Here is a 24,738-nt window from a genome sequence, read left to right on the forward strand (position 1 = left end):
GTGAGTGTGCATCTGTATGTTATTAAAAGTCATGGCAGAACGAAACTGTGGAAAAAATAGAATTGTAGTGGTAAAAGTAGGATTATAAGCAGAATATAGTGCTGGGTTGGGTTGTCATAGTTCGACCCATGAGGGTGGCAGTAAGCAGACAAGTGGACAGGAAATGCAAACTTACCTCAATAAAAATAGTTCTAGTTTCCTTTCATTATCAAAAGGATGTCTCATAAACACAAAAGGCATGCTATCTTGAATCAAAACTTTTGTTGCTTCAAAGTGGACATATTTAGTAATTTGTAAGGCTTTTTCATTCACCTACAGTGCATCCGAAAAGTATTCACAGCACATCACTTTTTCCACCTTTTGTTATGTTACAGCCTTATTCCAAAATAGATTAAATTCATTTTTTCCTCAGAATTCTACACACAACACCCCATAATGACAACATGAAAAAAGTTTACTTGAGGTTTTTGCAAATTTATTAAAAATAAAAAAACTGAGAAATCACATGTACGTAAGTATTCACAGCCTTTGCTCAATACTTTGTCGATGCACCTTTGGCAGCAATTACAGCCTCAAGTCTTTTTGAATATGATGCCATAAGCTTGGCACACCTATCCTTGGCCAGTTTCGCCCATTCCTCTTTGCAGCACCTCTCAAGCTCCATCAGGTTGGATGGGAAGCATCGGTGCACAGCCATTTTAAGATCTCTCCAGAGATGTTCAATCGGATTCAAGTCTGGGCTCTGGCTGGGCCACTCAAGGACATTCACAGAATTGTCCTGAAGCCACTCCTATTGATATATACCATGCTTCACTGTAGGGATGGTATTGGCCTGGTGATGAGCGGTGCCTGGTTTCCTCCAAACGTGACGCCTGGCATTCACACCAAAGAGTTCAATCTTTGTCTCATCAGACCAAAGAATTTTCTTTCTCATGGTCCAAGAGTCCTTCAGGTGCCTTTTGGCAAACTCCAGGCGGGCTGCCATGTGCCTTTTACTAAGGAGTGGCTTCAGTCTGGCCACTCTACCATACAGGCCTGATTGGTGGATTGCTGCAGAGATGGTTGTCCTTCTGGAAGGTTCTCCTCTCTCCACAGAGGACCTCTGGAACTCTGACAGAGTGACCATTGGGTTCTTGGCCACCTCCCTGACTAAGGCCTTTCTCCCCTGATCGCTCAGTTTAGATGGCCGGTCAACTCTAGGAAGAATCCTGGTGGTTTCGAACTTCTTCCACTTACGGATGATGGAGGCCACTGTGCTCATTGGGACCTTCAAAGCAGCAGAAATTTTTCTGTAACCTTCCCCAGATTTCTGCCTCGAGACAATCCTGTCTTGGAGGACAATTCCTTTGACTTCATGCTTGGTTTGTGCTCTGACATGAACTGTCAACTGTGGGACCTTTTATAGACAGGTGTGTGCCTTTCCAAATCATGTCCAATCAACTGAATTTACCACAGGTGGACTCCAATTAAACTGCAGAAACATCTCAAGGATGATCAGGGGAAACAGGATGCACCTGAGCTCAATTTTGAGCTTCATGGCAAAGGCTGTGAATACTTATGTACACGTGCTTTCTCAGTTTTTTTATTTTTAATAAATTTGCAAAAACCTCAAGTAAACTTTTTTCACGTTGTCATTATGGGGTGTTGTGATTAGAATTCTGAGGAAAAAAATGAATTTAATCCATTTTGGAATAAGGCTGTAACATAACAAAATGTGGAAAAAGTGATGCGCTGTGAATACTTTCCAGATGCACTGTATATACCAGTGTATCCATTAGTCTCATTGTAAGCTGCATGAACAGACAAAGTATTTTTACAATTTATAAAAAAAAACACTTCACTTCAGAACACAATTGTATGTGTCAAATTAATATATACCATGATTGTGAAGAAATAACTTTGACTTGAACAGTACAGAACTTATCCTTTAAGACAAGTAAAGGAAAATACAGTTTACAAAGACAGTACAAGTGTCCCGTTTCCTTAATTTTAAGCAACTCACTTGTGAAGATCCTGTAACCTAAATGAATAATTTTTAGTTAAAGCAATGCTTCACCCAAAATGATATTTTTTATGTTAAGCCAACAGTGACCAATGCTGACATTACCAGAGCACTTGATATACTATTAGAAATTTTGGGCATTATGGGAAAATTGCAAGAAAGCACTCCCAAATTTTGGATTATCTGCCTTAGGCATATAAAGTCTTCAAATGAACTGAAGGGTTTAATTTATATATAAAAGAAAATGGTACACACGGTGGTGCAGTGAGTAGCACTGCTGCCTCACAGTTGGGAGACCTGGGGACCTGGGTTCGCTTCCCGGGTCCTCCCTGCGTGGAGTTTGCATGTTCTCCCCGTGTTTGCGTGGGTTTCCTCCGGGCGCTCCGGTTTCCTCCCACAGTCCACAGACGTGCAGGTTAGGTGGATTGGCGATTCTAAATTGGCCCTAGTGTGTGCTTGGTGTGTGGGTGTGTTTGTGTGTGTCCTGCGGTGGGTTGGCACCCTGCCTGGGATTGTTTCCTGCCTTGTGCCCTGTGTTGGCTGGGATTGGCTCCAGCAGACCCCCGTGACCCTGTGTTTGGATTCAGTGGGTTGGAAAATGGATGGATGGAAAATGGTACAGTAAAATATTTCACAACAATTAACTGGTAATACAAAGCACTGATCATTCCATATAATATCAGACATTTTATGGGCATTATAGGAAAATTCCCAGCAACAGCCCCAGAATTATCCTATACAGTACTATCATAGTTGTATAAAGCTATTGAAACTCGTTAGGGATTTAGATTGAATAGATTAAGAAAATTAATTAAACTAATTAAAATTAAAATACCTTAATAGACTGGCAAATTTTCACAAGCAATAATCAAGGACTTTGTCTTTCTAATGGTATTAGGTGTTTTGGGACATTATAGTGCAGTAACACTTGCACAGATTTGTAGGAATTACAGCCCAACACGTCGTCACTTACCTTGTAGTAGACTTTGCAATGCTATATAGGAACATTCTAAGAAATAGCACTGAAAGGTTAACCTAAGTGTAGATGCACATAACGTCTTTTTAAAAGTCGTAGGAATTTAGGTATACAGTTTAAACCCGTTTATTTTATTTACTTGTTTGTTCCCAGTTCATGCAAAGCAACTTTGAACAAATTGCTCTTGACGTCAAAAGAAAGGCAGCGCGATCGTGTACCTTAAATATAGTACAAACGCGCAATCCAATTTCAAGTGCGGCTGATTTGACTTCAAGCATTGATAACCTGACTGCTGTCTTCCATAAGAGTCTTTTCGCGATGGAAAACAGACTTAAAACTAAGAGCAGTGTCACGAGCCTCGTAAAGATATCCAAACATAATCCTGAAATCAAATCGATAAAGCGTTGTAAAAGCAACAAAATAGTTTTTTTTCGAACTGTTTCAATTTTAAGAATTTACAAAAGCAAAATATTATTTAAAAGTCGGGAAAGGAACAAAGACTCTGTGATAGACATAAAACCACATAATTTATGAGTTGTCGTAAAGTTACTCCCATTTTCGGTGAACGATTTCCAAAGGGGATATTTTGTAAAATGTACAAATCGTGAATACGCATACACTGAAACAAATTCCAGTTTAATCGGACTCAACTGAAGTGCACCACTATTAATTGTTAACGACTCTGAAAGTAAACAAGAATTGTGGACGGTATGGCCCCACCCAGGCAGCTATTGGATTGGACGTTCGTGTTACTATCACCAAGTGATTGGTTCGTATGGGACTGGACAGCGGCTCTATGATTGGATAATCAAAGTGAAACCAAATGTTGGACTGACAACAGTGAGAACGACCGAGGGTTCGGAGTTGGCTTGTTTAGGAATTTCAGGTAAGCGATACTTGGAGGATATAAGCAATATTAACGGCTATTTTTTCCATCACATATTAAAAAGTTAACTGGCAAGGTAAAGAGAAGATTTCGTGTGACTTACAGTTTTTACAGTAGCACAAAAGAGTGCTGCCCGCGAGCGTTTGACTGCTGATGAAAGACGTATTGTTATCAAATTAGCCTTCTTTTGTTATTAACTAAAAACATAATGCGCTGTCATAGCGTCACCTTTCGTAATAACAACCTTGAAACTTGCTTTGTTGTTTGGTGTAAAACTGTCTGTTGCTAGGCTAAATTGATTTCCCTTTGCTTCACGACCAATTAGAACTGCTGTCGTAGAATAAGTACGTGTTAAGTAACGTAGCCTTACAAAGGGGCGAATCGCTGCTGTCGACTTTTAAAGGGGCTTGTAGTGTGCGAGTGCAGGTTAAATTGCAGTGAATCTGTTTGTAATTGAACTTAAGAACGCGAGCAAGTGTAAATGAGTTTTCAACAAAGACGAATTGCAGCGCAACACAGTGAAACTGGTCTTCCCATCACGTTAAATTATTTTGGGATTGGTGACAAAGTGTGTTCGTTGCTTGATTTCTGGAGTGAAAATTGTTCCCGGTCTTACCTTGTGTCATAATTCAGCCTAAGTCTATTTAGCAGGCAACATTACATCTGATGACTGACTTCGTTTTTTTTTTTTTTTGTTTTTTTTGGAGTTTAATCTCTGGGAATTCAGGAAGCAGTAAGGTCTCCGAAGTACAGATTGTGGTTAATTGTTTTTTTTGTTTTCTGAAAACGGAAACGAATTTCTCAATTTCTATTAATCGGAATAGCAAAGTACACAGCTTGTTGTAATTTTTACATCACACAAGCCCTTCGCACGTACAGTAGAATGACAACTAGCTGTCCGGCGATGTGTAAGGTACAAGTGGCTGTGTTACGGCGATACGAATTGTAGATATTAAATATGTACAGATCTGGCCTTGTAGTACCCTTTTTGTAAAACTGGATAACTATCAAAAAATCCAATGCCGTTAGTTTAGGAGCATATATGAGAGGAGGGATAGAAAACCTGTAGTGTACATCTTATTTCACTTCCGCTTTCCTGCAATAGCGGCCATATCTTAAAAAGTCAAATGTTTGGTTTGAAAAGCCTCTTTTCTTAAATAAGAGATCAGTGGTAACGTGGTGGTTTAAGCCAGTTTGTCTGCCACATTCAGATCTGACTTAAAGGGGTGCGCTGTTGGATAACTAAACTGTATTCTTTGAGCCCCTTAATATGAATAATTGACAAAAATCAATGCAAATGTTTATCCAATGAGAAACTCTAGAATATTAAAAATGCTGTTGGAGCCTTGTATAGTGCACGCTGTGAAAGCATTATATGAACTATGTAGTAGTTAATGGATAAGGTGTGACTTCAACACTGTATGCAGAACCTCATAGAACTGAAACTTAAAGCTGTTACGTTTTCAACTGGATAGATATACTGCAGGTAATAAGATGCATGTCAGATTTGAGATTTTTTTTTTTTTTTAGCAAAAGCCTCTCGGCTTTATTCTACAGTAGTATTTTTTATATTTGTAAGGTATTTGTCAATGTGCAGTAAATACATGATAACTAAAAGGTGATATTGACAGTTGAAGACAAACATTGAGTAAAAATAAAAAAGGGTAACCTGTTTTCAAAGAAAACAATTATTAAATTTGAGCACTCAGTTAGAAATGCATTGAGAACAGGTAACCTCCTTTCCATCCTGCTCTATCCTCCACTCCCTTTTTAAAAGTCCACAGTCCAATTTATTTTTGCCTGTTTTTAAAATGTTTGTAAATCCCGTTAATCTGTCAGATCCAAGTTTCCATCATCAATGATTTCAGAGTGGGGAAAGGAAGTTAGATATACTAGATGGGTGATATTATGTGTTAATGAATTAAGAGTTTCTGTTGAGGCAGAGATGGAGGAAAAAAAAATGGCAAATGTAACTTACAAATGGATAGTACAATGGTGCATTCATTTGCAATAGAGCCTTATAGCTCTACAAGACTGTGATTATACCCACAACCTTCCACCATTTTCATGATCAAATATTGTAATGTAGACTGTGTATGTTAGGTTAACTGCCATTCATACGTTTGCCTGTTGTGAAAAATTTTGGGCAGGCGGGTGTTAATATGTCCTGCAGTAAACTTGCACTAAGTTGAGGGTTGGTTCCTATTCACATTTTAAGATAAAGGGCTTCCTGTTACCCTAAAATTGGGTTGAATGGGTATTTCAAACTGATGGATAGATGGATTTCCATATACATTCCAAGCACAATCTTTGTGCCACATAGATTATTTTGGAGGACATAGATTCAGCTGCTGGTGGAGTGTTTATGTATTAACAGTGATGAAAGGTAAATCCAGTTTGTTGCAGATCTACTGGAGAGCTTCCTTTTGAAAGATAACATGTCATCGACTTGTTACTGACTACAAAATGAATGTCTGCAACCTGTCCATCCATATTTTGCATCCAGCTGCCTAATTGAGGTCTGCAGATCACAATCTATCTGAGGAGCTTCCGCCATAAGGGAGGACCCAAAGTTTCAGTAAACTTTAGATGGCTCATACAGTAGAAGTGTTTATTGGTTACTAATGAATAAAGGGTGTTCAATGACACAGCTCTAAAAGTTTCTGAAGTGCCTTGAAAGAAGTCTATGAAAATGCAGGTAAAAAGTTGTAAGAAACCCTTGGGTGACAAGCTGTTAATGCCATTTGCTTCTTGAAAATTGATGAAAGTGTGAGTTAACTTTGCTGTTTTTTTGATACACTGACAAAGTGTCTCATGTTCTTCGTTTTCTTTGTGGTATTGTACATTTGTTTTGTTTATTACTGTCTTTCAGATACTGTGGCGGTGGGCAGTGTATTGTGCCTCTGGTGTTCTATAAAGCTGGGCATATACTTCTACAGAAGGCCTTGTGCTTCACATTCTGCTGATTGATTAATCTTTTTTCTAGACTTGTTTTATCTTGTACAGAGTTATGTGACCTGGTACCCGTCCTGACTGGTGCAGCAACAACATGGTAACCAGTTTTAGACGCAATGCAATTTTAGAATATATTTAAAATGCTAACATCAGTTATTTAGGTGGTATTGAAGTAGAAGAGATTTCTATCTGGTGTACAAAATCTTGCAATAAGCTGCATCCAATTACAAAGCTGATTTTTAGGTATACTGAGTCAGTCCCTAAATATGTTGCTCATATAGTACGTTGAATGCAATTATCTTGATTATATACAAAATCTCTAGCTTCACATGGTAGCTGTCTAGATGGAAACCATCATCATCGTGTTCTGTCCTTAGACAGGCCCAAGGAGTATTTCTCTGAACATTAATCTGTCTTCAGCTGCTATTTTCCTCAGCATGTACAGTACATTCTTCCTTGGTGAGTACCATGAAACACTGTCATTCTTTTACTTCCTCATGATCTTCCCACAAAGAATATTTCCTAGACCAATTCCTTCTAATCCAGCTTTTCTTACTCTGTACCTGACTTAGTACCTTTTCATTCAGTCAGTCAGTCATTGTCCAACCTGCTATATCCTAACACAGGGTCACGGGGGTCTGCTGGAGCCAATCCCAGCCAGCACAGGGTACAAGGCAGGAACAAACCCCTGGCAGGGCACACACACACACACACACACACACCCAGCACACACTAGGGACAATTTAGGATCGCTAATGCACCTAACGTGCATGTCTTTAGACTGGGAGGAAACCGGAGCACCTGGAGGAAACCCACACGGACACAGGGAGAACATGCAAACTCCATGCAGGGAGGACCCTACTACTGAGCCACCGTGCCGCCCCCTTTTTCATATAACTTATTTTTATCAGTCTTTCCTGACCTTTTGTAAAGCTTCCAGGCTTATTACATGCTTCGCTGTTACATTTTCCACAACTCAGGCATAGGTAGCCACAATCCAAACATAAGATTTTTTTTTTCTTTTCTTTAAGCTTTTAAGTGTTTTGTTAATTGTTCATTTTTTAAAATGCTTATTTGGCAGTTTAAATTTTGCTTTAGATTTCTTTGGAATGCCGTCTGTCTGACTTGATAAGGTTACAGAAGTAGTGAATCTATTCCACCACTTCAGGCATTCTGGTTTTCACAGTAATATTTAATTATCTGCCTTCTTCTTTTGATCCTGTCATTGCTTTAGTCCATTTCATATTTATTTTCATCCCAAAACATTTTCTACTTTGTTATTAAAACCTGTAGTCCTTCCTTCATACTAGAGAGTGTTGTCCTGTCATCAGCAAATCTGCAAGATGTCATTGTTTGTCCTGCAGTGAATACACCTTCAGTTAGATTTTTCCCTTGCTTTTTTAATGATTGCTTCAATGTAGACACTGAAAAGTAGTTGGTGGCAGTGTGCATATGACTTACCATTGACTATTTAGTCTAATGCTCTTTTATGACCCATTTATAAAACTAGAAAATTCTGTCTTTCAAACCATTTCCAATTATTTTAAGCACAGTGAATACAGTATTCCAATTTACTCTGTAAAACTACAAAGATGTAGATGAACTGTTATCGGCACGGATTTCTTGATGTCTGCATTTCTCTGTCTTTTTTCCTGCTTGTTGTGCTTGGGTGGTATTTATTGGATTAACTATTGATGTTCTTGTGGCCAGTTTTATAAAGCAAGTGTGATCTTCCTTACTTGTTTGATTTCTCAATTCTTAGTTCAGTGACCTTTTTTCCTATATTGTATTTTTTCCATTTTCCATGTTGACATTCCTACATTTTTAAATATTTTTATTGTTCTATCGTGAAGTCTCCTTTGTGGCCAATTTATTTATGTTGTAAGCATTGGTTCTTCAGTTTGCTGTGGGAGTGACACTCCATTCTGTCCTTTTAGAGAGTCAAGATTCCATGTTTTTAACATTTTGGTTGCTTACATTTCTCCAGTTTCAACTTTGAACTTCACCTCACGGAGTTCTAATCAGTCTGCATCTGATTATGATATAATGAACTGTGGATGCTATCTTCCATGGTTTCCTGCTTTTTTATGTATATGTCTAAATATTTAATGTTGAAACAAGGTGTTCCCTGTTAGTGCTGATCGGTATACCGGTTCATACCGAAAACCGTGTTTTATTTTTTTTATGATATGGATTTTTCTTATACCGCAACACTGGTTTAAATTGCCTAAACGACGTTCGGAACATGGCGCAGCGGGAAACTGTTCAAGTGGGGACCTTTTTCACTGCTACACCGCTAAACACAGATTTGTTGCACTAGGGCTCTTTTTCACTGCTACACCACTAAATAGTGGGCAGTAGCATAGGTATGCCGCGTGGTGAAAATGGACAGAGAGCATTCCGAAACTGAACTAAAAGTTGAACATAATGAACAGAAGAACTTTTGCCGAAAAAAAAAGGAGTCACGTCCGTCGCCTGGAGATACTTTAGTTTTAAAAGGTCAGATGTGTAAATACTGTTTCTATACTACTGGATAATACTGCAAGCCAAGTTGTACTTGTTTTTGTACTTGCTAGTGTATGTTTTGCTTGTATTCATCCTGTGCTGGCGACTCGTTCAGAGATGGGCGCAACTCTGAATGGATGGCATAATTAAACATGTATAATGAAGATATTTTTAAAGTTCTGAACACTCCGTCGGGTAAGTTAATAACTAGTTTTAATTTCACAAAGATGTTTATCGTGTGGTGATTGGTAATGTGGAGAAACAAAAAGGAAAGATTGGAACTGGGGTTTTGGTAGAGAGCAGGAATATCATGAAGTGAATGGATTCTGTGCGGTGATTGCTGCAGGCGCCTGCTCTTAGTGCGGAGGAAGTCAGTTTAAGAAGCGTAGTAATTAATGACTGGGTCGGGGAACACTTAACACAAAGTATTTGATGTGCTGCATTAACTTGTGACGGGGTTTGAGAAAATCTAGTAAATTAAACATTGATTTTAGGATGAAGTTTAGTTTACAACATTCTACTTTAATTATAAAATAAACTATGAGAATAAAGTGGAAATGTCGACTTTAATCTTGACATAGTCAACATGTCGAATTTATTCTCGACATATAGTTTGTTTTTTTCTTCCGTGTCCATATTTTTTTTTTCTTCACAGTGGCCCTAATGCGCTTCCATAGGGCTATACCACAAACAGCATTATAAATGCAAGTTGCAGTTTTTATTATTTATGTATATAGCTTAGCTTGAAGCAAGATCCATATTAATGCAGTTTGCCTAAATGATGGTACAGTTGGTAAGATGTCATCACCAAGTTGCACTTGTTTTATTTTATTTTAATTTGGTGAATACTGTGTAATGCACCTGGGCTTGAAGCTTTGAAGTAATGGTGCAACTATCGGTAATACTATTATGTATTTTATTGTTATTATTTATTAGTTTAAATATTATGCAGTTTAATGATGGTAAAATTGTTTAAAAAGTCACTTTAACGTGTCAGTGGACAGAGATTGTTAACATTAACAGAAAGTGTAGTTGGTTTACAAAAAATATTTACTATTTATTCCTTTTCTAAGACGTGTTCAGTGCAGTCCAACTTTTGACAAACACCTCTGGATATTTTACTAAGTCTAAATGCCTCTTTGGATGGTTGAAAATATGTTGTCAAAATCATAGTTTAAGCTTTTGCAAAATTTGTTCAATTAAAGGTTCTATATTTTGACTGCATCTGTCATGCAATGTGCTTCCTTCTGTTTAGTGCCACCCCCTTGAAAACTATCACTTTATGGGGCCATGCAAACCTGGATTAATACTTGTGTGCACATTAAAATGTCTTTTTGTACGATGTACAATTCTCATAACAGTCTAATAGGTTATTCTTAGCCAGTCTACTGCAGTAATTGCAGTGGAAAATGTGGTTAACATCCACTCATGCATGGGGAAAAAAATACCGTCTAATACCGTGAAACCGGCAGAATTTAGAAAAATACCGTGATATAGAATTTTGGTCATACCGCCCACCTCTATTCCCTGTACATGGTGTTATTAGTCTACAGGAATCAATCAACGTTTTGTGTCTTTCAATTGTAGTTTCTAGGCCACTGCCACCAACTTCTTTGACACCTTTTGCTTGGTTTCAGTTGCCAATGACAACTATTCATTCTCTTGTTTTTCCTCCATGATTCATCTTTTCAATATGCTTGTTAACCACATTACCTTTTTTTCATGATCAGATGTTGGCATGTAGACCTGAATGATGATGGTATCCACTGATTGGCCGTTTAGTTTTAACAATCTGTCACAGTATTTTAATGAAATTCTTTGCTGTCTTTTTATATTGTTAATTTTATATTACTGTTTAATCACAATTGTGCTAAATGTTTGTAATTGATGGCACTTAGTGGTGAGTGGCCCTGGCTGAATCTACCTGCTGCAATTAAGGACAGTCAAAGTTATGATAAAAGGAAGTCCCGTCACCCTGTGTTCACAGGTTTTATCACCTTGATGTCTTAGACAGTCGGACTGCACATGCTCATTTGAGTTGGGGTAGAGTTCAGTTTTTGGCTTTGCAGTGGTTTTCATTGATCTCGTGTATTTACTAGTTAAGAGAAGTTAAGCTCTACATGACACAAGTGCAAAACAAACTTTATTTGAACCTTTCACAAGAGATACTGAGGGACTATTACAAGTTTAAGCATTACTCCATGTTTCATTAAAGAATGAAGACAGAATTGCTACTTAATACAGCACAGCATTTTCTACATGTGCAGTTTTGTTTATAAGATTTTACAAGTTGTATTTCTCATTCACCCGTGATAAATTCTTGCTAATTACTACGGTTGATTTATAAATATTTACATAAACTTTAATATGATTTTCATTTTAGTATAGTGAAATAACCTTATTTGTTTTGGATAATGTTTTTTTAAATGTTTAGTGATTTCTTTTTATAGATGGACTGGTAATGCTTTAGGCAGGGCTGCCATGTCACAGCCTGCATTCATGACTGGAATGTTTACAGTATAGCATTCATTATCTTCTGTTTTTATTGCCCGTAGTCCAAAGACTTGCAGCCAGGTTGATTGTCAAAGGTTGTTTGGCCTGTGTGTGTATAAGTATTAATGAACGCATGCAACCCTGTACAGGATACACAGGTTTAGAATATTACTTCTTAGTTTCTGTTTATGTCAAGTAGATAACATCTACCATCCTCCCAGTTTTCTTGTGCTTTTTTATAAACCTGTGTTTCCTCATACAGGACCACATCTAACATGTAATTACAGTAATTCATCAGATACCTGTGAAAATGTATCGTGACGGAATATGCTAAATATTAAGAACTATAATCACAACTAAAAAAAATGAAAACCTCACTCATACTGTTGCAAATAGTCTTTATTTTCTAAAAGTAAATAGAAAATGTTTAAGAATGGAAAAACATGTTTTTCATGTAGGATTATAGAGCAATTTTAACCTCTGTACAGAATATGGTGAAATTGTTACATGCATGTGCTACATAACGTGGTACAATAATATTCCACCACCTGAAGTCACTGATATATAGCTATATGTTCTTTGTGTTCTTCTGAATGGGAAGTTCTGTCTCACAGTTTTCAAAGTTTTTTTTTTTGTCTGTTTTCTTGTTGCCGTTCTCAACTTACAGGTAAATCTGTTGAGCTTGACCAATATATGGTTGTTTCAGGGTGGATGAGGTTCGAGGTGTGCTTGCATACACACATTTACAAGATGATTGTGTTTTATAAAGGATACAAATGTACATATAGCAGGTTTTATGTATCTGAAATATTGTTTTTTTTTTTTTTTTTTTTGATGTACATATTTTCCTTTTCCTTTGGTGTATGCATATTTTTATGCTTGAATCCCAGCAAAGTTTTATAAATGAGACCCTAGGTCCTTAAAAGTTTGAGGGTTAAATCAGGGGAGAGTTCAAACAAAGTATTAACAAACTTTCCTTTATACCTTTTTTTTTTTTGTGTGTTATTTGGCAGTGTAAGCAACTTTTTTTTAATATAAGCATCCCACCCTTAGCTCACCTTCAAGGCCTGGTATGAGTCTAAATGAACAGAGCCATTAGAACAGTTTTGACGAGAAGAGAACGGACCTTTCAGCCCAACAAAACTTGACAATACAATTTGTATAATTTTTCCAAAATAACATCAAGTTTAGGGACTTAGAAAACTCAAGCACTACTCTCTACAATATTATAATACTTGGTAATGTATTCCAGATGTCTGTGGATCTCTGTGTGAAAAAAAACTCTAATATTTGTGCAAAAATGTAGCAGATATTTGCTCAAACACATCAATGATCCATGACGACTAGAACAACTTCACCCCTTCCTCCTCTAGAATAAGACTTTTGAAATTGGATTGCAGTAGTGGTGGTAGAGTGACACTTGGATGGACTATTTAACTATCTCACAATTGCAATGAGAGTACAGTTTAACTGCTGAGCAGAAAGTACATTCATAGCTGCATTTACCAGGAACCAGATCTTTGCAGTCTGTGATCACAATAATAGGAGATGCAGTTAATAACCAAATAGACATGCCCAGTGAGTTTAATTAAGCAGATCTGCAAATATCAGAAATAAACTTTCTGCAAATAACAAAAGAGAGTTTTGATAACAGAATTTATTAGTACAGTTTGATTAAAAATGTAGTGTTAGGGGGAGATATATACACATCCAATGTATCAATTCACAATAAATGTCTTCTATTTTAACAGATGCAGTGATGGCAAAGATGTTCAGTCTTTCAGATTCTGAATCAGATATTTCTGATGATGTCATTCAAGATGGTGACTCAAGTGGAAGAGAAGTAAGAAATGCAAGTTCAGTGAAACAAAGCAGAACAATGCCTTCAATCAAGATGTCGGGTATGAAATGGCAGAATTTACTACAGTGTTAAATAAGAGAAAAAGATTTGACATCTAACTCATTGAATGAGTTTTATCCTAATAAAGCTAATTCATTTCATTGTCTTTATATTCTTGAATTTTTCCAGAACTAGGGTTTATTATATTGTGTTATTCTAGAATTTTAAGATAGCAGATACAGAGTCTAGGTTTCATTCTTAGTAAACTGGTATATTTATCTTCATAAACATTTTTTTGTTTGTCTTTCACTAGTTTGTGTCAGTCCTTCTGGCTAGAAAGTTTGGTAAAGCTAGTGGTAATCTAATAAAAAAACTCAATCATCCTATGGACTTTTATTTTTAGGTTTATTTACTGTACCATTAAGATTTTTTTTTGTTTGTACTCAGTTGATGTAAATGCATACATCACTGTCAAAAACTCTGAATTTCCATGACATTGCTGTATTTATCCTCTCATTATTGCTTGAATGAATGCATACATTATCAGAACTGTCGAAATGAATACCACTGTTCAAATTGAATTCAAATGTGTTTCAAAAACAAACAAAAAAGCCTAATGTGATGACAAAAAAATGCCATTTGAATGTAAAAAGTAGTTGTTGTGTTACCTCGAAATTTTTGGCATTGTATAGTATTTAAGTATTTTACAGATCTTCTTTTACTACATCAATTCTAGGAGCTGCTTATTCATATTTTTTGAATGGTGGCTTTGTATCAATCAGTGTTAAATAAACGGCCCACTGCTCTGCTCTTGAATCTACTAAGAGATCCTTTACTTGCTACTATATTGTGCTTACACTTTTAAGCATCCAGTGCAGCAAGTAAAAGTTAGGATCCTTTCACAGCAAAATACAATTGAAAATAACTGTCATATTTATCATTTTCCTTGTGTTATTTATAATGGCTTTAAAATATTTTAAATGTGATGTTTCAATATCAATAATACTTATTTAGCTACCTTAGACAACAGTCAGTTTCACACTCACTATGCATATTTAATTAGCTGCTAACTTGACACTATCCGTAACACAATAAAATGTAATGGGGAAAAAAAAAGTTCATTTTGTTTTTTGCTGCAACTGTAAATGATGTAAGAAAGACTAAATTTAGATTACCGTAATCCTATATTTTATTCCTTGAGATCCTGTTAACACCAGCAGCACCCAACTGGCCTCCAGTGCACCCTACCTGTCATCCACTAGCTACATTTTTTAAAATTAGATCTGCTTCCCCATGTGTTCTACTTTAAAAGTTTGTTCATTTTTGTTTAATTTAGTGATTTACTGACAAACACTCACTCATTTTACAGGTAAAGTGAGAAAAAAACTCTGAATAAAAAAACAAATGCTAAATCAATAATTATGATGAACAAATACTTGGCAGTGCTTCATTTCATACTTTTGGTTGTTCCATTTGTAAAACACACAAATACTTACATTGTCTCGGTTTGCTTATTGAAAGGGAGAGATGGTTAGTAATGTTGCATTTTCTGGCCTCTAAGATCAAGAAATGTTTTTTATTTCCTTCTGGCTACAGTACAATGATTTCATTCAAAGCATTTGTGAGTGTTTTTTGTCTAGGTTTTTTATGTGCATTACAGGTAGTATGAATTGTGTCCATTCCACTTTCTTTTTGGTTATGCACATATTCAAAATGCATTTTTTGTGAAGAGCTGAGTTTTCAAGTGTCACAGTTGTTTGACAACTAGTTTTTTTACCTGCATTAATTATGCAACCTTACATAAATCATAAGTACTTCACAACAGATGCATTTTTCATCTGATAAAAGGAACTGGAATGTCAGAGGGTTGATAATTTTAATAATAATTAAGTAGTGTGTAGGACCTATAGAATACCTTTGACGTGAAAATATGGGAAACCTCATCTCCATAAACTGAAGCAAGTGGCATCTCTGACTCTCTATATATGAAATTGTTACTTCTTTAAAGTTATACAATAAATTTGCACAAAGCCAAGATAACTGCACCTTGTGGGATGGAAGGATTTAGCTTGTAGATTGAGAATGGGTTTGCAAGCTGAATTTCTAAGCAGATGTATAGAACAGGCAGGTAGATAAACACAATATGTGTGACCTGTGACGCTTTCTGTTATATCTGAAATGTGCATGAAATTACTCATCTGTAAATTGCTGGTTTACAAAAGCACAAATAGACTCAACAACAGAAGTGTCCCTATAGTCACTTTTATTAAAACTAAGTATTTATGTAGGCATTAATGTAGATCATATGATTTTTTTTTTTTTTTTTTTAATGCCCATCATTTCATTTGGACTTTTTACATGTTCCCCACAGTTCCCACGTTCACAGTGTCTGCTGCAACTTGTTGCTTTAGCTTTTTTCACCATTGTAGCTTGCTAACTATATTTTAGTGAATTAGAAAATGTGTAATTTTGGCAATAAGTATTAAATTAGCCAATGTTAATTAAAGGTTAATTAAGAGATTTACTCAGTTATAAAATTTGAAATGTACTTGTGAACTAGTCTGTTTATTTACTTTTAAACTGTTTTTTCTATTAAGCCTTTCCTATTGAACATTTTCACTCTTTCTGCTTTTCTCTTTAAATTAGATGTGGAAGGGCGAATTAGGGGGGTTTCAGAATCCCAGGCATCAGAGGCAGAGATGGATGATGAATTAACCTCTTTCCGAAATCGGTCACATTCAGCACCTCCAGCATTGTGGGCAGCTCGTCGGTATGGACGTGAATTGCGCAGAATGAGCGATGAATTTGGAATTTCTCATGGGGTGAGAATAGTTTTTGTAACACTGCGTTTTAAAATAACTGTAAAACTCATTACCATTGTTCCTCATTTGTGGGGTAATATCTATTCACACAGTTAAGTTTAATGTACTGAAAATATTTTGGAAAATGAAAGGGTATCTGTATAAATGACTTCTAACTGAAATTTGAATTCTTCTAGAAAAGCTTACGAACTGCCCATTCTGACACATGTATCCTTTAGCACATAAGAACAGAAAGCATAGGTCAAAGAAGGCAATTTTTTTCCAGTCAGAGATTTATGGCTCATTTCAAAATTCATCCTTGACCTGGTACTAAGCCAAAAGCTTTAGATGCAATCCAAAATGTACCAAACTACATTTGTAACATCTGCAGAGTTCTTGAAGGGTCGCACACCAAACATTTTGAGACAGACAAAGCAAGAATTGCGTTTAGAGCTGTTAGTTCAGCTCATAGCTAAGTTAATTACAAGGGCATGTCAATTCTCCTTTCTTGCTCTTGTCTCTTTCTAAAGTTCAAGTCAAGTCTGGCTTTTACTTCATTTTGGGGTGGTTGCACTAGGTACACAGCTCCTTCGGCTCTGATATCATGTATTGTTTGAGTAGCAGTGGCTAATTTATTTAGCTATCCTAGGCTGGTCAAATAAAGTTCAAATGTGGAAAAGCTGTTTGGTGTAAGTATGGTTTTGGAGCAGGTTATATACATTGAGTTTCTGTTGGGTTTGGGGGTGTGAGGAAGGTAATATATTGTATGTTCCTTCTACACATGTAAAATAAGAAAATTATTAATATATATTTTATGGGAACTTGACTCCAGACTCTGTTGTTTACTAATGTAAAAGCTGAATTAGGATCTTTATGGGTTAGATATACAGCAAGCATTCAGATTCCAAATAATACTAATAAAACAAAAAATAAAACATTAAACGAAGAGATTTGCAAAAATGTCGGTTATTCTTTGATACACACTGTTATTAACAAAAAAACACCTAAATATTAGAAGAAATTTATTCAGATAGGGTTCTTTTATCTGAGGAAATTATTATGTACAAGATATGGATAAAATTAATGGAAACACCACAAAAAAAGGAGTTTAACCTTGAAGTAACTAAATCAAAAATAACCTGCAGCTACAAAAGTAAGTCATATTAGGTTAATTGTAAATCAGCAGTATGTGTTTGCCATATAAGCGTTCCTACAATTAGAACATTGACATTTGAGTTCTCAAAGAAAAATTAGGTGAGATGTTTTAAGAGGCCAAATAGTCATTGTCCAAATTACAGATACAGTGGCCACAATAACTGCAGAATAATTCCTCATTTCAAGGGATGAGTCTCAAAAATAATGACTGTATAAGCAAAACATTGAAGAGATTGGGGCAGCGAAATAGATTTTGACCTCCTTCATCCCTCAAACAACTGAGTTTTTTTTCTTCTTGAAGGATGGTGCAGTATCCCAATGCAAATGGTTCAGGACTTATATGACAGCATTTCTGAAAGGAAAGAATGGCTGAAATCCTTATGAAGCCCTTGATATTAATATATTTTTAGCTGTTTCCTTTATTTTGTCTAATCCAGTGTTATTCCCATTAATTAGAACTAAATTGAAATATGTTGTTAATGGGAATAAAAATCATTTTGTAAACTTAAATAAAAATGAAAAACTGTCTGAAAACTAGAACCAAACAGTGAGTGTCTTGATGGACTTTGCATATTCTCCCTATGTGTATGTAGACTGAGTATGTGTGTAACTACAGATATTTTTTTTAATAGTTGTAGATCAGAAATGTATCATTAAGCACTCTTAATTGCCAAAATCTGTTTATTCCTACATTTGTTGTTAAATTACATCCTCCCAGTTTAGGTTTACAGGGTGCTGCTCCATGGGTTTTGCATGTTGCTTATTAAGTAAATGATTGGAGATGTTGCTATAACAGGTGTTCAGTATTAAGAAGGAGGTATCTTTGTAGAAATGCACTTTATACATGGTACATATATCATCTCTTTTTTTGCTATTATTTTTTTAATACAGTTCATCGAGTGACTTCAATGGTATTTTAAAAGATATGCTTTCAAAGCTTTGAAATAGGTAGATAACATATGGACATTATCATGAGATGTCAAATCTAAATTTAAAATAAGGAGTATATGCATTATATGGTGATCTTACTGCTTGCAAAGAGAATCTAAAAATTTGCTTAAACTTGTTGAAGGATAGGGTAACAGATGACATCAGGGCACAGCTTTTTGATTCTTGTATTTTTTTTATTATATTGGATGTTTTGAACTGTCACGTTATCAGGTGAAAATTGAGTTCTATCACAGACTGTAATATTGTATGTGTTAGGTTTATATTTACAAATGATGATAAAGAAAATTGTGTTTTTAACACTTGCATAACTGTGTCCTTGTGGTCATTTTGGTAACACAAAATAATACATTTGCTGAAAGGTTAAAATGAAAAACTAAATACTGGTATAGAAAATTGGGGGGGGGGGGGGGGGGGGGGGATCATCAATAAACTAAAAGTAAATAAAAACAAAATTAGAAAAAGGTGAAAAACTAAAAAATAAAATCAAAAACTAACCAAAAATTAAAACTATAAAAACACTGGTCCACCCCATGTATTATATTTGTCCCCTAATGAAGTATTAATTTAAAGGACTTGGCTTTCTTACAGTGTATTTGATAAATCAGCATGTGTTATGCCAATAAGTCTAAGTAATACATCAGTTAGATTTGAAACATTATATCAAACACTGTTCCTTACCGTCTTAGTTCTTACATTTGCATTTTTATTTTTCGTACAGGAATTTAAAAGGGCAAAGAGTGCTGGAACTGCTAAGCAAATGACTACCTCAACAAGCTGGTGGACTTTTTTGTGGAGTAAGAGACAACAGTCTGAATCTTCCAAGGCTAATTAACTTCAGCATCCAGTACTCTTAGATGTATGCATTTTCATCAAGGACCATATTGTTGCTGTCCCCACTTATCCACAGAGGTGCACGGTGGGAGCCAGTGCCTTGTCAAATATAATGTGATGGAGGTATTGATTAACTGTTAACATGTACAGTCTGTAAAAATCTAAGAAAAAGAAAAAAAAACATTTGAATCATGTTTTACTGAAGGGCTTATTGGCATTCTTTTTTGCTATAAAAGACATTTTATCTGAAAGTTTTTAACTTAATATACAATTCATAATTGAGTTTAAAAAGGCAAAGTCATAAAAGATGTGTATTTTATGCAATGGTGAAATGAATTTGACAGTTCACTGCATACAATAGTTAATCAAAACAGCTGCCAACCTAAGAAGCCTTTTAATTTTACTCACAATTTTGAACTTGTCTCCTGAAAAACTGCTTGTTTGTATGAAGGTTATAATTTTAAAATGGCAGACCACTACCACATACAGTCAATACCAGTGTGCTGCTACAGAGTTCAATAATTCTAGTGAAAATACTTTGAAACACTTTGGAGACTGGTTTTACCTTGATATGTATATATTCTGTATATAATATCCTAATTGCTTTTTCTACTGTATGTATCATTATGGGCATCCACCTAAGATTTATTGATTGAAAATATTTTGAACATGTTTTACAGGTATATAGCTGCAATGTTGAATTACTGACTTTTTAAGGAGTTAAATCTTAATTTTTTTTCTTAAATTGCAACTGAGAACATTTTTGATATGTTCCTAGGGATTGAGTTCACTGGACTAGTGTGCCGCAATTAGTATTATCCTTATGCACCAAATAAATTATGCATCTGTAAGCTAACCACAAGGTTATCCTTTGCTTTGCGATTGTTGCAGTTGGGATATAAAGGATAAGTTAAGAATGAATAAAAATGTATATTTTGTTCCATTGAAACATCACAAGAAACCACACTAAGTAGTTTTAAACTTTTTTTTTGTACAAACCTTTGGATATAAGCATACCTTGGGATATACCAACTGCTTATAGTAGTTATTTGAAACTGTACTCCATATAAACTTGACAGGGATACTCTTTGTACAAGTCAAGTGTGAACCATGTTCTAAATACTGATATTTTGCCCTAGTTTATAATGAGGGGACTGGGGAAACAGAAAAAGCAGGGAACAGAGCTAAGTAAATATACGATTTAAATGAAGTATAAATGCCAACAAAAACAAATTTAACAAATTATAATGTACTTTTTGGATAGATGTGAAAGTAATAATGTATATCACACTGAAAAATTAAGACAGTAAACTTTGTTGAACAGGGAAATCCTAAATGATGTAAAAAGGTAAAGTAGATGAAAGGTGAAATGTAGATATGTAAAAAGAAATGCACACAGTACAATTAAAAAACCATGAACTTGTGTATTTCGGAATTAAATGGAAAAAGAAACTAACACAGTAAGAGAAATTATATTTAAATTGTGTATTCCAAACACAATTAGAAAACCATAAGTAAATGGGGCAAAACTGAAAATGTATAAAAACAATATTAAGATAAATTGGCAGAAAAAAGATTGTACGATAAAATCATCTTTATTTATGGAATATGCTATCTCCATTTTTTTTATAAATTGTTCTTTATTTGTATTCAAATATAATGCAGTTGCATTTTTCCCTTTTTATTTTAATGATCTTCGCTCCCTGTTTATTCTGCTTCCCCATTTGTTCTAGATCTAAATAGGTCAGTTGCAGTGTACCTGAGAGAGTATCATACCAGCTGAATCTCAAGACCAGACTACATAGTACAGTACTAAGTGAAGACAATCCTTAAGTCTAAGTGCTGTTGCGGTGAACAGCGGAACATGATCAGTAACTGGTTCATCTAATTTGCAGCTAGTTGTTGTTTTCTGTTTCCCTTTGGCTTGCTTATCTGGCTGTCTGATTGTTCTAATTGCTGGCACACTGCTGTTAAGGGGCAATCTGGACAAGAACAGGGCATTCAGCCCAATAAAGCTTGGCAGTCCTATCCACTTAATTCTTCTAATAAAACATCAAGTCCCTAAAGTCTTGCTGTATACCGCGCTACTTGGTAGCTTTTTCCAAATGTTACCCTTAACAAGTTTCCAACTGTGTCTCCATGTTCTTGATGAACTAATTTTAAAATAAGTCTTTTGATCCATAACAATTGTTTTGTCCTCTGTCAATTACAGATTCCTCTCAATTTAAAAGGACAGAACATGGGGGAGGGGGGTTGCGGGGGGAGTACATCCTCATGTAAACTTAATAAAAATAATGGCAATCATTAAGCTGCTTTAGATTGAAACTACTGTCACTATCATCATTGTAAATGTTATTCACATTGAGTATCTGAAAAGACCATGGAATCTATGTAAAGTATACAGAAAGTAATGACAATGAAAAGTAATCATTTGTGAGGCATAATTGTGGATGATGATTTACCATCAGGATGACATGGGTATGCATGAAAATGAGTAATGCAGGTGTTGTATTGAATTTATCACCCCTCCTTCACATATATGTGCATCACTCAAGCTGATAGGTATTAATTTATCTTTCTTAAGGTAAATATGTAAGTGCTATTGATTACTTCTGTCATTCAGTTAGTAGAGCCCATAGCGAATGTAAGATCACATTTACTTATTTTGAATGTTACTGCATTGACTCTCAGGCAATATTATTCTACTGTAGCTGTAACAGGATTTTAAGATGTTGATATCACCCAGGCCAAAATTGCTTCCCCAAAGACTGGAAGGTCAGAATCACTTCAGATTTTATGTCACTGACTGACATGTAGATTATGCCCAAGACATTTCACTCCTACCTAAAATTGGCTGTGTTGTAAAATTTCTAATATCTAACAAGAAATTTCTAATATTTTGGCCTCTCTCAGCAGCCCAAGCATTTTTTCTGTTTCAATGGTACTTAATGCTCTTCCATATAAAATACACATATAACAGTTACTTGTACATTATGTTACCACCCCTGAATCAAATGTACAATTGACAACTCCCCTGGCTCATTTTACTTTTATATGTGACATTCATAAGAGTGTAAAAAATTATATGTGCGAGACACACTGGAGCCTGTGTGGGTCTTAATCTAATGTGCTATAACTCATTTTCTTAATTACTTAGATATTACAGAAGAGTTAATACTTGTCATTCATTATGCACCCAGAACTTCCTAATAACCAGATTAATCCAACAGTCACTAAAGTGTATAAATTTGCCCACTCAGAGGCTGGACGATATTTGTAAAGAATTCCTCATCACAGCACAAACTTCACTGTAGAGCATATGCACTATATTAACATATAATGTGAGAGATCTCCGATCTCGAGAACACTTTCAATACTTCCATGATACTCCATAGGAATACAGAATGGAGGATAGTAGCAGCATCTTTTAATGTGCACTGTCCAAAATGGAGGCCAACTGTGTCTTTACTGAAGATTAATAATAGTTAAATGTATGTTGTTTCATATTTTTGTTTAGTATGTGATAGAAATATTCCCATGTATCATTTGTGTTTTTCTGTGGCATTGATTTTAAATATATTTGATTTCACACTCACGCTGTACTTCAGTCCAAATACAGTACAAGTATAAATTACGGTTTCAATATTTTAAATGGCATATTTGTGATTTTTCATGTCCATAATTGTCTGAAGCAAGCAGTAATTATTTTGCAGCATTACCTACCGTATTAAGCCATTTAATTCTGCTCACAAGGTGGTCTATGTAGGCATGCAACTTTGTTCCCCATCTTCTACTTCAAAAAGCATACTGTAACGGCACATAGTGTTGATCTGCTGCCAGTCCACAGCTCTGAGGTACACTGCAACACATGGCAACTGACCCACTAGGTTTCACTTTATTGATGGTTGTCTGAAAACAATTTATCATAATTCAATCTGCAGCATTTCCGTAAATTTATCAAAAACATGTCAAGATGTTTGTTCCCTTCAGTAGGTAACTACCATGATTTTGCTTTGTTTTTTAAAAGCTGTATGTCAGTGCTTATACAACTATTATAAACAAGCTTTTAATTATTAAAGTGAGCTTTGCATAGAAACCTTTAATGTTTGCTAAGGCAAAGTATCTGAAGCAAAAAAAAAACTGTACTGTTGGATTTTTGTCTGGTTTGTATACTTGAAAAGGTTACAGTTAAATTCTGTGCTGTTACTTGACAAAGACATGTCTATTTAATAGCCATTTTATTGTGATTGTCATTACAACAATGTTACGAGTAATGTTACCAAAAAAAAAAAAATTCTGCCTAAGTTTAGCAGCAGTTGGTAAGGTGCATACTTAACAGATTTATGTTTAAATTTTAATTGACTGTGCTCAATTATCTGACACTTTTGTGTTACAACACTTTTATTTTGAAATTAGTGCATTTTAGGTAAACTGACTATAACTAGTCTTATATGCCATTACTGGAAGGCATTTTGTTTCACTGTTAACAAAAGAATTATTGGTAAACCACTTGTGCTTATTAATCCAAGGCAATTCAGACTATATGATTAGACCAAAGGGAGAAAAGTGATAGGCCAAGCTCATAGTCATTGGCTTAAATTGTGGCCCAAATAGACAAATGGGTTTTGCATCTATAAAAGCGATTTTAATCAACTTGTTTATCCATCTGTTTGCTAACCCTTGTCCAGGTAATATTTGTGCATTTGTAGCTGAAAATGGGAGAACTGATTTTTTTTTTTTTGTACTGTGTATGATTTTGGGGGGGGGGGGGGGGGGGGGGGGTTTACAATCCAAATTCCAGGGACAAATATGCAATAAGGTTGTATTGAAAATAAATATTTAAAAATTTTATAAAGAGTTAACTAATTAAAAAGGTAATATTTTAGGACTAAAGTTTTTAAACACTGAATAACTTTTTATATAAAAACACTATTGTGACTAAATATTGTTAAATCAGTGCTTCACAAATAAAGCACAAATATTGTGTTAAATATTTTCTGTCAGTTAAAAGCAAATATAAAATATGACTTCTGTATTCTCTGTAGGTTATTAAACGACTGTGGTTAAGAATTTTTTGACACTTTTTTAATAAAGAAATTGTGGTTTCTCAAGAGTTAAAGTAAAAATGATGTGAAGTACTTTTTTCATGTATTGTGATGTGGATAGCTGCCTCTATCATCTGAAAGGAGGATTCTTTGGTAATGTTTACTATGCTTATTAAGATTTAAAAAGTAATGTTTTTCAATTTAATATAAAATTATTCTAATATGTTTGTAGATTCTGGTTACTTAATTTTATTACAAAGGTAGTACACACTCCCTATTGCAGGAGACAGATACTCTT

At 35.2% G+C, this 24,738-nt stretch overlaps 1 protein-coding gene across 2 annotated transcripts in view; it reads left to right on the top strand.

Moving 5' to 3' along the window:
- The window catches only part of LOC114658053 (bcl2-associated agonist of cell death-like), a 695,521-nt gene extending 671,253 nt beyond the window's left edge, over window positions 1-24,268 (top strand). The window contains exons 1-4 of one of the 2 annotated variants that reach the window (XM_028810079.2): window positions 3,767-3,864; window positions 13,569-13,718; window positions 16,304-16,479; window positions 19,283-24,268. In XM_028810079.2, coding sequence (XP_028665912.1) covers window positions 13,577-13,718; window positions 16,304-16,479; window positions 19,283-19,396 — 432 coding nt within the window. In that variant the 5' untranslated portion in view covers window positions 3,767-3,864; window positions 13,569-13,576 and the 3' untranslated portion in view covers window positions 19,397-24,268. Of the gene's footprint in view, window positions 1-3,766; window positions 3,865-13,515; window positions 13,719-16,303; window positions 16,480-19,282 lie in introns of those variants that run through there. The other variant, XM_051923172.1, reaches the window with a different exon arrangement.
- Window positions 24,269-24,738: the final 470 nt, after the last annotated feature.

Source organism: Erpetoichthys calabaricus, chromosome 1 (assembly GCF_900747795.2).
Source record: "Erpetoichthys calabaricus chromosome 1, fErpCal1.3, whole genome shotgun sequence".
NCBI lineage: Eukaryota > Metazoa > Chordata > Cladistia > Polypteriformes > Polypteridae > Erpetoichthys > Erpetoichthys calabaricus.